The sequence below is a fragment of the Salmo trutta genome, chromosome 24 (genome assembly GCF_901001165.1).
Source record: "Salmo trutta chromosome 24, fSalTru1.1, whole genome shotgun sequence".
Classification (NCBI taxonomy): Eukaryota; Metazoa; Chordata; class Actinopteri; order Salmoniformes; family Salmonidae; genus Salmo; species Salmo trutta.
In genome coordinates, this window is record NC_042980.1 from 39673939 (window position 1) to 39687536 (window position 13598).

Below are 13598 nucleotides of genomic sequence, written 5' to 3' on the forward strand. Positions count from 1 at the left end.
GGGTATGCTTGTCATAGGCAAGGACTACAGACGTTTTTAGGATAAAAATAAATGGAATAGAACCTAGCACAAGCAAAATCCTAGAGGAAAACCTGGTTCAGTCGGCTTTCCAACAGACACTGGGAGATTAATTCACCTTTCAGCTGGACAATAACCTAAAACACAAGGCCAAATATTGCTAACCAAGACAACATTGAATGTTCCTGAGTGGCCTAGTAAAAGTTTTGACTTAAAATCGGTTTGAAAATCTCTATGGCAAGACTTAAAAATGGCTGTCTAGCAATGATCAACAAGCAATTTGACAGCTTGAAGACGTTTAAAAAGAATAATGGGCAAATACTGTACAATCCAGGTGTACGAAACTCTTACAGACTTATCCAGAAAGACTCACAGTGAAAATCGCTGCCAAAGGTGATTCTAACATGTGTTGACTCAGGGGTTTGAAAACTTATGAAATATTTCTGTATTTCATTTTCAAAACATTTGCTAAAAAAATAATAATCTAAAAACATGTTTTCACTTTGTCATTATGCAGTATTGTGTGTAGATGGGTGAGAAAAGTATATATTTAATCCATTTTGAATTCAGGCTGTAACAAAATGTGGAATAAGTTAAGGGAGATGAATACTTTCTGAAGGAACTGTAGTTTCAGTGAGTTTAGGGAAAAGCCATACTCAATTTAACAAACCAATGTTAAAGAAAACATTTTATTGTGTAAACATAGAGCACCAGATTTTTTCAAATCTTTTTTACAATTTGCATTTAACCTGGAGATACATTTCAGTGTCTACTACAAACCATTCTCAGCAACTAAACTACCTTCTCAGCAAGCTGTGATATTTACATTCACGCCAAATCATCTAGTCCAGACCTGGTCCTCTCACTCACCTGCAGGAATACAAGGATAGATTGAGGCATTTGAATACAGGAGAAATTGGAATTACATTTGGATCCAAGCTGTCTAGCCTGAACTGTAGCCAATCTGTTTCTACTTAAAGGTAGATTGACATTGAAGAGATTTGGGACGACCGAGTAGCGGCACTTATATATGTGAATTGTAGTTCTATCTGATACTCCTGGAGAATCTTGTCTTCCGCCGTGCAATCCCTTAACATCTGGACACACCACGGATGACCATTAAATCACAGAAATATAAGATTGCGTGTCGGCCGCGTGGGGAAAAACCAGGGGTGCCGGGAGTTGGAACTGCCATTCCCGCGTCTCCCCAACGTAAGTGAAGCAAGCATTAGCCAAACTGACTGACAGATCATGACAATGAACAACGTAGCATTGTCCAAGAGAATTAAAGGGAGAAAAATCATCCGGGCTATACAAACATATCCACATCCTTGAGTCCATATACCACTCGTTATATGGATGTGAGTCAGTAAGTTCTTAGAGGCGCTGTTAGAGCCATCAATAACATTCATCAGCACAGGTGGACTGAGTTTATGGGCAGTCTCTTAGCTAATCCCAGAAGACCAGGAGAGGGACAGGCACTTCAGATTGGACCTCCCAGTGTGTGTTGCTGCTCTGTGTCTTCACTCTGGGTGGTGTTCTGAGTGTTGGAGTCAGGCTGTTCCATGTCGGCCGGTGAGAGGGGTGAGGGGGGCTGTGGTGTGCCTGTTCTGTCGCTGGCACCCCCCTCCTCCGCCTCTCTCTGTTGCACAGAGGACAGGTACTGCTCCAGCAGACTGCAGTCCTGACTGTCCCCCCCACCACCAGGAGCCAGGGACCCCCCCAAGGCCAGCGCCCGCACAGTCTCCATAGAGTCGCCCGTCCCACAGCTCAGGAAGGTGTCTTCCTGCCCCGCCTGCTGTTCACCTGTGAACTGGAAGCCCGAGTCCGGGAAGGAGAGGTCTGTGCAGGCCGGGTCTGCAGTGCTGAAGTCCACAGGCAGGGGGAGCCGAAGAGCTGGAGGGCCACAGAGCCCGGGGGTCAGGGCTGGAGCAGGAGATGACCCAGCCTGAGCCACACTGGCCAGCTGCCCCTCCACATTACGCTGCCACTGCTGCATGGACTGAAGCTGCAGAGAGATGGGGAGAAGGAGTGAGAAAGGGTGTGTGAGCGTGAATCTGATTGATCCATGACCTTGTTTATCACTAATCTCAGTTAACCCAGAACTAAAGTCTTGCGTAATTGGTCAGATGCTTGATTTAGTTCTGGTTCAAGCCATAAGTGTTAAGAGATGAGATGAAGAGCTCCACCCTCTCTCTTTGCAAGTTGATTGGTCCAAAGCACCATAACTAATGCTGCTCGTGATCTCACGCATCCCGTTGTATCGTGACACCTTTACGGTACTATTTATGTTTACGTAGTCAGTCCACGAGAGAGTAGTGTATTACTGACCTGACCCCATAGGAAGTTCACAGCCTCCTCCTGTACCAGTCTCTGTAACCGCTCCTCTTCGTGGTGCTGGCGCACCCTGTACACAAATAACAAAGCATTAGTTGGAAGTACTTGACATATGCATTTGCCTGATATACATGATATTCAACATAAAAGGCTAGATACCTTCATCCTTCAGAACTATCTGTCTGTGCCATTATAAGTGTTGAAAGACTGTGAAGTTACCTGTTGCAGGGACAACATATTCCCCCCCAAGGCATCCAATGTTCTAATAGCTAAAGCTATATTCTGATGCAATTGCACACTCCCTCAGAACTTGAGACATCTGTGGCATTGTGTTGTGTGACAAAACTGCACATTTTAAGAGTGGCCTTTTATTGTCCCCACCATAAGATTAAATTACAGCTCTAAAATCTATCAAGGATAGAGTGTGGTTGTTACACATCCAGCTGTGTAATGATAATGCTGTTTAATCAGCTTCTTGACATGCCACACCTGTCAGGTGGATGGATTATCTTGGCAAAGGAGAAGTGCTCACTAACAGGGAAGTAAACAAACTTGTGCACAACATTTGAGAGAAATAAGCTTTTTGTGCGTATGAAAAATGTCTGGGATCTTTTATTTCAGCTCATGAAACCAACACTTTACATGTTGCCTTTATATTTTTGTTCAGTATATATTCTGAAGCGTGGCTAAAGACAAGGCTCTTTGTGCACTGCTAACAAAAGGCTAAATGTCTGCTCTTTCTAGTGACAATGGTTTTGTATGGAGATTGTCTTGCCAGTTTCTCTAGAAATGACAGGAGGTTGGGGAGGACGGGCTTGTGATAATGGCTGGAGAGGAATTAGTGGAATAGTATGAAATAGATGGTTTCCATGTGTTTGATGTCATTCCATTTGCTCCGTTCCAACCATTATTATGAGCCATCATCTCCTCAGCAGCCTCCACTGCTAGAAACCTGCTTCTCTAGCCTGACGTGGTGGTCCGTGTCTACATTCCAATTCTCTACCCTTCTTCGAGAAGTGTACACTCCCCTTCATGTATTTAAAAAGATAGGACTAGTGTGAGGAATATTGTGGAAACTCCCTCCAGCCATGTATGCACCAATCCAATGCTTTAAAATGCATGAGGGGGAGTGAACAAGTGCACACTTCTGGAGAAGGGCAGAGAATCAGAAAGCAGCCCTTGGATTGATTGGGGTCTCTTCCGTACCTCTCCAACTCTCCAGACAGGAAGATTATGTGCTCCTGCATCCTGCGCAGGCGGATCTCACACCGGACCTCTTTGGCCAGAGGGTGGCTACGCCGAGCCCACATTCCCCTCCACCATGCCTGGATCCTGACAGCTGCCCTGTCCGTCTCACAGTGGCCCAGCCTATCACATCTCACCACCGCTTCCTCTTCCTGCTTCGATCCCACCCTCACCTCTGCAGCAACGCAGTTTGAGTATGCTCCCTGGAGCGGAGCGCTGTCATTGGTCTGTGATTGGTCACCTGCCGTCACAGGTGGACTGGCGGTTGAGGTTAAGGTACAGGTGAGGTGGCTGTCAGCCAACACCCTTTCTCCCTTTACCTCCTTCACTCTATTCTCCTCCATCTCCATCTCCTTTTCCAAGAGTGCGTGTTGGGTCTTTTCAGGAGAGGTCTTTTTGGGACGGATGGGGTGTTCAGGCGCCAGTGAGTCAGGCTCAAATGTCTCAGTTTCGTCCTCGCTGTCAGAGTGGGCAGGGTCAGAGGTGACAGGTAGAAAGGTGGACTCAGAGGAGAGCAGACTGCCGGTGAGTTTATCTTCGTCCGTCTGGCTCTGAACGTCCTCCAGGTAGAGGCGGTCCTCCATACCCCTGGGGCCACGGAGAGGAGGTGCGCCCGCCTGGGAGGCTTCGCAGCCCAGCCAGGTGTTTATCTGCAGGATCGCTGGCTCTGGACACACACACAGAAGAGAGAGGAAAATTGGAGATTTACACAATAGACACACACTGAGAGTTACAGAATTTACAGAAACAAAAAAACACAAAACAGGTAGAGTTCATCATCTGCTACCTGTCTGTCTGGCTGGTGGAGCAGTCACAGGCATTGTGGCTCTGTCTGCCTCTCTGGCTTCCCCTAGTGGGGGCACATGACAGGGGCTGTGAGTGTCCACATCCAGCTGGGTGGGGCCGGGAGGGCTGGGGGAACCCCCTTGGGTCTGCTGCTGGAGCTGCCTCTGGTGGAACCTGTTGATATACACAGGACCCCTGGTTAAAGTAATGGGATTCAAAGGAGAGAGGATCCCTTAAAAGATACATTGCGGTACCTTTTTTTTTTTAAATTTTAAGTTAAATGACCAAAACTAAGCAGAAAGGAGGAGGAGAACATATCCACTGCCAGTGTGATAGTTGACCTCATCGAACAGCTGTTGGCCTCACAGCCCAGTTGTGGATGTATCGTCCTACCTCTGCCAGCTGTGGATGTATCGTCCTACCTCTGCCAGCTGTGGATGTATCGTCCTACCTCTGCCAGCTGTGGATGTATCGTCCTACCTCTGCCAGCTGTGGATGCATCGTCCTACCTCTGCCAGCTGTGGATGCATCGTCCTACCTCTGCCAGCTGTGGATGTATCGTCCTACCTCTGCCAGCTGTGGATGTATTGTCCTACCTCTGCCAGCTGTGGATGCATCGTCCTACCTCTGCCAGCTGTGGATGTATTGTCCTACCTCTGTCAGCTGTGGATGTATTGTCCTACCTCTGCTTGCTGAGGATCTTCTCCAGCTTGGCATCCTCGGCTGTCTCCAGGGTTGACGTGGAGGTCAAAGGGCACACGGTGGCAAGGTACTGGACCAGTTGCACGTGCTGACCTGGCCGGTACGAGCGACCTTTGCCCTGGCTGTACAGCCACTCCGCCTTCAACCTGAGATCGCAAACAATAGAGACATTATTGACCAGCAATGAAAGTGATCATTACTGAACACTTTGATGTTATAACTGCATAGTACGACACAGCAACCTTGCAGTCACCAGCCCATTTCTCTACCCAGGGATTGACATTTTGGTCTGAAAGGCACTCGCCCTTTGGGCAAGTCAGGAGTAGATTTTGGTTGCCTGAAGATTATGATCACTTGCCTGAAAATGTAACAAGCTATTTTCACCTAAACACAAGGGAGGAACCAAAAAGGCCAGACTACTTGCATTTTGTTTGTTACCAGTAAAATAAAATCACCCGCCCAATGCGGAAACCTCAAAGCTGGCTCAACATGCTCGACTTCTCAGATTACTTGCACCGGGCAATAGGGCAAACCTTAATGTCAATCAATGCTACCCTCCTTCCCCTGCATAGTTAGCATTTTTAACTTCACTGGAGTTCTGGACCTGGTCTCACCCTTCTTTCTGTGACACCAAATATCCGTCCAGGATCTTCAGGTTCAGGCACCAGCTCATGATGTACGGCCGGTAGTCGTATCCAGGCAACGAGGGGGTTGCCATGATGCAGGGGTTACTCATAATGGAGAGCTGTTCCAGGTCATGGAGGGGTGCCAGGTAGGAGACCTGTGGGAGGCAGAGAGAGAGAGAAAGAAATAGAGACAAGCAAGTGAGAGAGAAGTAGGAAAGAGATTGTTGTTAAAAGCAGAGCAGGTGAGAGTGCAAAGAGAGAAAGTAGAGAGTGCAAAGGGACAAAAAAGCAGGGTCTTTACCTCATTGAGGTCTCTGATCTCATTCTCTGCCAAGGAGAGGATGGACAGATGGGCAGGCAAATGAGTGGGGACAGTCCGTAGCGTCGTAATGCTGTTACCATGAAGGAGAAGGGTCTGCAAGAGAAATAGCAGCCTGTCAATCAACACCACAGAAAAACTGTCCTGCTCCAGAATTCTATCTGCATCCCCATTGTCTTGTTTTGTACGCTTTGTACAAATAATAAAACGCAGACCTACAGGATGTTTCTTAACATAACTCTTTATTAACTAGCTACAACTACATGTTCGCCTTTCTCCAACCACGATCAACTGACGATGCCCTAACCGTCTGGGTGGTCTTAACCAATCACTGCACAGTAGGATACGGCGGTAAAATGCATCCAATTATAATTCAGTATGTATTCACATATGAATATTACACCCATAACTCTGAAAAGTCATGAGGCAAGACCTGTTCTCACCTTTAAGGCTAACAGCTTGGTAAGATCACCAATGTTGGAGATGTTGTTGTCAGACACGTCCAAGTGTTGGAGAGCCACACAGCTGTTGAGCTGCTCAATGACCTGAGTGAAAAGTGCATATCCAAACTGCATGATCAGGAGACAAAATGAACACATTATGGAGGGAGTACATTGTCCACTTTCTTCCCCTCACCTTGATGTTGTTGCCTGACAGGTTGAGCCACTCCAGGTGTGGCAGGTCTCTCAGCCCTTCAATATAGCCAATACTGTTATTGGGCAGGTTCAGAACTCTCAGCTCGGTTAGACGACACACACCCATCATCCGCACCAGGCGGTTACCAGCAACTGATAGCTGCCCAGCACAGAACAGAGAGAGGCAGAATAAGACTGCAAGACAAAATAGAGGGAACTAATCCAATTCAATTTGGTGCATTGCAAGTTTGCAACAACTAGTAAATGCCCATTTACAAATAATCTGAGGAATTCAACAATGTTCAACAATTAAGTTGACCAGATTCCATCAAATGTGCTTGGATAGAAAGGTCTACCTGTTGGAGGCCTCGGCTCCTCTCCAGATGGTCCAGTTTCATGATGTGGTTCCGGTCCAGAATGAGTGTGTGTGTTTCATCAGAGCAGGTGAAACTGGGCTCCAGTTTCTGCAGACCCTGCGCTGACAGGTCCACCACTGGACCTAAAGGGGAAACAGAGAGAAACATAAAAACATGGGCGTGGATGGATGTATAATCTATTATGCACATGTTGGTAGTATCACCATGAACACGAACGATACATAGAAACAGTATGAGGCATACAGCGAAGGACAACAGCAACTAGGGAGGCAAGCTTATAAATCTACTATGTACATACTGTAGACACAGCCTCAAGCAAGATACGGAAAAGGATCCAACTGAAACATGGAAGCCATCTTGGAGAACTGCAGTTGATCACTATCATACAGTTTATTCATACTGGGCAGACTATTAGTCTGAGGGATGTTGATTCATTCACCTTCACTCTGTTGATTGATTAGCTAATATAGCAGTACTTAAAGAACATAAATAAATTCTGGGTGTGAAAATCCAGCATGTTATTGGGATTATTGGTCAGACAGTGAAAACAATTTCACATATGCAATGCAGCATCGCTCTAGTGAAAACACTCCAGTCCTGAACGCATGACTTTGGACTATTAGATAATGAAAGGATGCGTAGCTAGCTACAGTCAGTAGTTCGAGCTAGCTAACGTAGGACAGAACCAATCATTGAAACATACGTATGTTCACTAAATCGTTGCCCTACAAAGTCACACAAAGGAAGCTGTCATGCACTCCTCACCAGTTGTGTCAAAAGTCAAATCTGATACTCCCATTTCGCGCAGAATATACGAGGCTGCACCAAACTCGCTTACGCCAGCCTGCTTGCCAAAGCACAAATGTCTTGTTAGAGACCTCCGGCGAAAACAACAGAAAGAACGCTTAGAATTGATTGGAATATGTAGTTCAAAAATGTCCGTTTGTCCTTAAAGGACCACTATGCTTGGCTTAAAAAAAAAACACAATTCGCTTTACTGCAGTGCAGGGTGCTGTTAATAATCAGGTGGGAAAGAGATCTCAATAGCTTTACACTTGATAGCAATCCCAATATGAAACGGAAAAAAAGCATGATGGTACAAACATATCTATAAAAAAAAGAAAAATACCTTCATTTTGTTCAATTTGTTGATCGGGTCCTTTGGCTTGCCTTTCTATCATCGCCATACTTCCCGCTTGTGTCAACACCAAGCAACCGATCTAGCTGCTGATTGGTCAAATACTTTTTTATAAACAAAATTCATATTTGAAAATCAAAATACTGATCCTGACTGGATGTAATGAAAAAAATACATGATGTGTAGATAGAAATCCCTAGATTTTTTAAATAAATAATTATGAAATCTCACCTATAACTTCGTTTCCGTTTCCGCCATCTTTCTTTCCGGTTTTGTGTCCTCCTCAGCCATCATGAAGTGAGTTTACGGAGTAATATCTATTGCCATCATATGTTTAAATTAACACTTTTACCAATAAAAATGACCTATTTTACACAAGTACACGTTGATCATCTATTCATGATTTATCTTAATCCGCTGCAGGGTCGAGCTGTGCAGTTTCAGCGGGTATAAAATATACCCCGGCCATGGCGTCCGATACGCCAGGATAGACGGAAAGGTACGGCGATATGGCTACTCTTCCTTCCTCTAATGCCATTTAGTAATGTTTGGTTTCTCACGGTTAGCCGCAATAAGCCGTGGTAAGACATTGTGTTAATTGTAACAGTACAAGTGTTCATGTAGTGTTTGTACTCTGTTCTTGGTCTGTCCCGTGGACACTGACTACGCTAGATCTTCAGCTAGCTAGCTAACGTTAGAATCCAATTTCTTTATCCACGTCAGGTATAACATTACAACTAGCTAGACATGTAAGTTACATATCAACGTTGCCGAATATACTACATCTCACTAATGTGTAGTTTAACACCCCCTCTGTGTCTTTCCCAGGTTTTCCAGTTCCTGAATGCTAAGTGTGAGTCTGCCTTCCTGGCTAAGAGGAACCCCAGACAGATCAACTGGACTGTGCTGTACAGGCGCAAACACAAGAAGGGCCAATCTGTAAGTACCTAGCTATTGTCTATCATTTCCCCCCCCAAACGCAGATTATACAACCTTAGTTCTGACATAATGTTCCTTTTTGTTTTTGGCTGGGGTGTGACGTGTGCGTGGTTGTCATCTGCGTTATGTACCGTCGCCAGGCTGTGTCTTACAGCTTGTCGGCAGTGCTCACTCCACACACCTGTGGCCATAGAGCCACTGGAGATCATAGTACTGGCTCTGTGAAGTCTTTGACTCCTTACCACTGGTCAGCCTCCATACTCTCCTACAAACCTTTATATGTGAGAAAGATGTTAGGGGTTTGTAGTAATGTGAATACATCTGTGATTGTTACTGTTCATTTAGCAAGAAGCGGTACTGTCAATGACTTTTCATATAGGTCTAGTTCAGCTACACGAGTGACATTTAAATGTCTGCATTTCTTCTGTGTTGTGCCTATTGATACGCATCAACACTACCAAACTGCCCATAACTGATCCTGAATGTGGCCATGATGTTCCTGACTGCATGTCCAATTTGTAAGTCGCTCTGGATAAGAGCGTCTGCTAAATGACTTAAATGTAAATGTAAATGTTGTCTATTTCGTGTGCTAACAGGAAGAGGTGACAAAGAAGCGCACACGTCGTGCCGTGAAGTTCCAGAGGGCCATCACCGGCGCCTCCCTGGCTGAGATCATGGCCAAGAGGAACCAGAAGCCTGAGGTCCGCAAGGCCCAGCGTGAGCAGGCCATCAGGTGAGGACCCGACTCAACCCCCACCAGAACCACGCTTCACCAGAAACGTTTCTTTAGATGTAAAATGGCAATGGCTGGCATGTTGGTGCCAACTAAGTGAACTGTCTACTGGGCACTTATTGTGTGGTGTTCAAAAAGTAAGTTTCTGTCAAGTTTAACCTCTCTGGCGCATGTGGGACAAACTCGTCCCACCTACGTAACAGCCACTGAAATCCAGTGGCGCGATTTTTGAATCGTTAGAAATACTATTACTTCAATTTCTCAAACATATGACTATTTTACAGCTATTTAAAGACAAGAATCTCGTTAATCTAACCCCACTGTCCGATTTCAAAAAGGCTTTACAACGAAAGCAAAACATTAGATTATGTCAGCAGAGTGCCCAGCCAGAAATAATCAGACACCCATTTTTCAAGCTAGCATATCATGTCACATAAACCCAAACCACATTTACATTTAAGTCATTTAGCAGACGCTCTTATCCAGAGCGACTTACAAATTGGTGCATTCACCTATAATATCCAGTAGAACAACCACTTTACAATAGTGCATCTAAATCTTTTAAAGGGGGGGGGGGGTTAGAAGGATTACTTTATCCTAACCACAGCTAAATGCAGCACTAACCTTTTATGATCTTCATCAGATGACACACCTAGGACATTGTGTTATACAATACATGCATGTCTGTTCAATCAAGTTCATATTTATATCAAAAAACAGCTTTTTACATTAGCATGTGACGTTCAGAAAAAGCATAACCCCCGCAAACTTCCGGGGAATTTACTAACAGTTTGCTAAATTACTCACGATAAACGTTCACAAAAAGCATAACAATTATTTTAAGAATTATAGATACATTACTCCTCTATGCACTCGATATGTCCGATTTTAAAATAGCTTTTCGGATGAAGCACATTTTGCAATAATCTAAGTACATAGCCCGGCATCACAGGGCTAGATATTTAGACACCCACCCAGGTCAGCCTCCACCAAAATCACATTTCCTATAAGAAAAATGTTCTTACCTTGCTTGTTCTTCGTCAGAATACACTGCCAGGACTTCTACTTCAATAACAAATGTTGGTTTGGTCCCAAATAATCCATCGTTATATCCAAACAGCGACGTTTTGTTCGTGAGTTCTAGACACTATCAGAATGCAACATCACGGTCTCGCGCATGGCGCATTGGCGTGACAAAAAATGTCTAAATATTCCATTACCGTACTTCGAAGCATGTCAACCGCTGTTTAAAACCAATTTTTATGCCATTTATCTCGTAGAAAAGCGATAATATTCCGACCGGGAATATGCATTGAGCCTAAACAGCCGAATTAAATTTCTCCTCAGGAGCGACTCGTGCACGCGCCTCATTCAAAGGTCCTCTGATCCGCCACTTACCAAAGGCGATAATGTGTTTCAGCCTGAGGCTTCCTCGTCAACCTTCAGGTATTTCCCGGGTTCTGAGAGCCTATCGGAGCCCTGGGAATTGTCACGTTACAGCTAAGATCCTTACTTTTCAATAAACAGATGCAAGACGCACGACTCCTTGTCAGACAGGGTACTTCCTGCATGAAACCTTGTCAGGCTTTTGCCTGCCATAGGAGTTCTGTTATACTCAGACACCATTCAAACAGTTTTGGAAAATTCAGAGTGTTTTCTATCCAAACCTGAACAATAATATGCATATTCTAGCTTCTGAGTTGGTGTAGGAGGCAGTTAAAAATGGGCACATATTTTTTTCCAAAATTCTCAATACTGCCCCCTATCCCAAACAGGTTAACATGTGAAGCACATGTAGCTGCTGTTCACACTGTGACACTGTCACCTTACTGTGATACTGTTTTGAATGTAAGATGGAACGGTGAATTGTCAGTCAGGTTTTATTCACTCGTCACTTGTTATTTCTGCAGTCTGGACTCGTGTCTTGTTTTGCTTGTGTGGAATGGGCCTAATTTATATCATTCTGGTCTCCAGAGCTGCCAAGGAGGCCAAGAAGGCAAAGCAGACAACCAAGAAGCCCTCTGCCGCTGGTGCTAAGGTAAGATGGATATATAGACATGTTTATATGATGGTGTGAATCTGATTGTTCAGAAGCCTGTAAGAAACCTTTATGACCTGCATGTATAAAACACAGCAAGGATTCTCTTTTTTCATTTATCTGTGAAATTCAGATTTCTACATTTTTAAAGGGACAATCAGCAGTTGCTAAATACATTTTTGTACTTATAAATGGATGTTGTCACTTATTTCTTGAATATCACTTGTGTCATGAGCGTAGTTTAACTGCCGTACCTAATCAGAACCTAAAATATTTAATTTGACTTCAATTTTGGTAAACAAAGTGTATATAAAACACTATACAGCCTCAACATGGTTAAAACTATAATTGTGTTATCATGGATGGTCAGTCCTGGCATCCATAGGTCTGTCTATGAATTTGAGTTGCATTTTTTTCAGCCCATCCCTCAGCTTTTTACTGAAACGGACAGGCTGTAAGTGTTTCAACTGCTCATTGCCCCTTTAAAGGTACACTCAGGCTTACAAAGTAAAAATTGGCAGTATTGGGTCGACTCCCGCAACTAAGCGTATAGCAAGATGCTGCACGTTCTCCTCAGCAGTTGTCATGTTGCAGAAGAGGGAAGGGGGAAATGGCTCTTTAGTTACTCAATTGCATCCTCTTGCATTGCTCTCTGCTCCCGAGTGGCGCAGCGGTCTAAGGCACTGCATCTGTGCTAGAGGCATCACTACGTACCCTGGTTTGATCCCGGGCTGTATCACAACTTGCTGTGATCGGGAGTCCCATAGGGCGGTGCACAATTGGTCCAGTGTCGTCCAGGTTAGGGGAGGGGTTGGCCGTGGTAGGCCATTATTGTAAAATAAGAATTTGGTCTTAAGTGAGTTGCCCAGTTAAATAAAATATATTTGCATCACGTTGCTGTTCTTGGACACCTCGTATTGCTGAACATCTGCCTTAAATGGCACCTATGGTTTTAATTTATGCTTGAAATTCTAATGGTACCAAGTGGTTTATCAAGAGCTGTGATGAACTGCATAACCCTAGCACTGTGGTCAGGTACTGAATTGGATTCCAAAGGTGGTTAGTACTTTGTCTAATCTATGAGTACTTTGTCTCCCTCTGTAGGCCCCTGCCAAAGCTGCACCCAAACCCAAGGTGGCAAAGCAAATGAAAGTCAATGCACCTCGTGTTGGAGGAAAACGCTAAACCTTTTTGCTTTGTTGGTTGTGAAATAAACTTTATTGGTAAATAAAGATGTTTGGGCTGTGTGATCTCAAGTTTGTCGGTGCTTTTGTTTTCTATATTTGTGTAATTGACAGTTGTGGTAAGGTCATACACCCTGAACTGTCTTTCTTTACTAGTGTTTTAAGTTTCAATATCACGTGAATATGTACAGTGAAAAGCCTTTCTTGCAAGCTCTAAACCCAACAATGCAGTCATCAATAACAATGTAATACTAAAAATAAGGTAGAATAAAAACACTATACAAACAAGAACACAAAGTAAGCATACTAAATACAGGGTCGGTTCGAATACGATTTATAATGTGCAGGGATACTGGATCGAAGCGGTAGATAGTGCCTTCAGGAAGTATTTATACTGCTTGGCTGACTCCACATTTTGTTACATCCTGAATTCAAAATGAATGTAAAGGTGTCACCCATCTACACACTGCCCCATAATGACAAAGTGAAAACATGTTTATATAAAAGTCTCGAAGCTCTTC

At 44.3% G+C, this 13598-nt stretch overlaps 2 protein-coding genes and 1 non-coding gene across 3 annotated transcripts; 2 read left to right on the forward strand and 1 right to left on the reverse strand.

The window, feature by feature from the left end:
- Window positions 1–691: 691 nt before the first annotated feature.
- LOC115161293 (centrosomal protein of 97 kDa) lies at window positions 692–8264 on the reverse strand. The gene is made up of 11 exons (XM_029712151.1): window positions 8175–8264; window positions 7025–7167; window positions 6670–6828; window positions 6477–6578; window positions 6016–6129; window positions 5703–5869; window positions 5070–5234; window positions 4388–4560; window positions 3562–4267; window positions 2350–2425; window positions 692–2026 (listed from the first exon to the last, which is right to left on the reverse strand). Exons 1-11 carry the CDS (start codon window positions 8230–8232, stop codon window positions 1502–1504), a joined length of 2388 nt encoding a protein of 795 aa, XP_029568011.1. The 5' UTR covers window positions 8233–8264; the 3' UTR covers window positions 692–1501.
- A 75-nt stretch (window positions 8265–8339) lies between these two features.
- Window positions 8340–13149, forward strand: LOC115161294 (60S ribosomal protein L24). Its single transcript, XM_029712152.1, has 6 exons — window positions 8340–8480; window positions 8607–8682; window positions 9012–9122; window positions 9719–9855; window positions 11830–11893; window positions 12998–13149. Exons 1-6 carry the CDS (start codon window positions 8476–8478, stop codon window positions 13076–13078), a joined length of 474 nt encoding a protein of 157 aa, XP_029568012.1. The 5' UTR covers window positions 8340–8475; the 3' UTR covers window positions 13079–13149.
- LOC115161698 (small nucleolar RNA SNORA23) lies at window positions 9216–9395 on the forward strand. Its single transcript, XR_003869388.1, has one exon. It is a non-coding gene; the product is annotated as a small nucleolar RNA SNORA23 (small nucleolar RNA).
- Window positions 13150–13598: the final 449 nt, after the last annotated feature.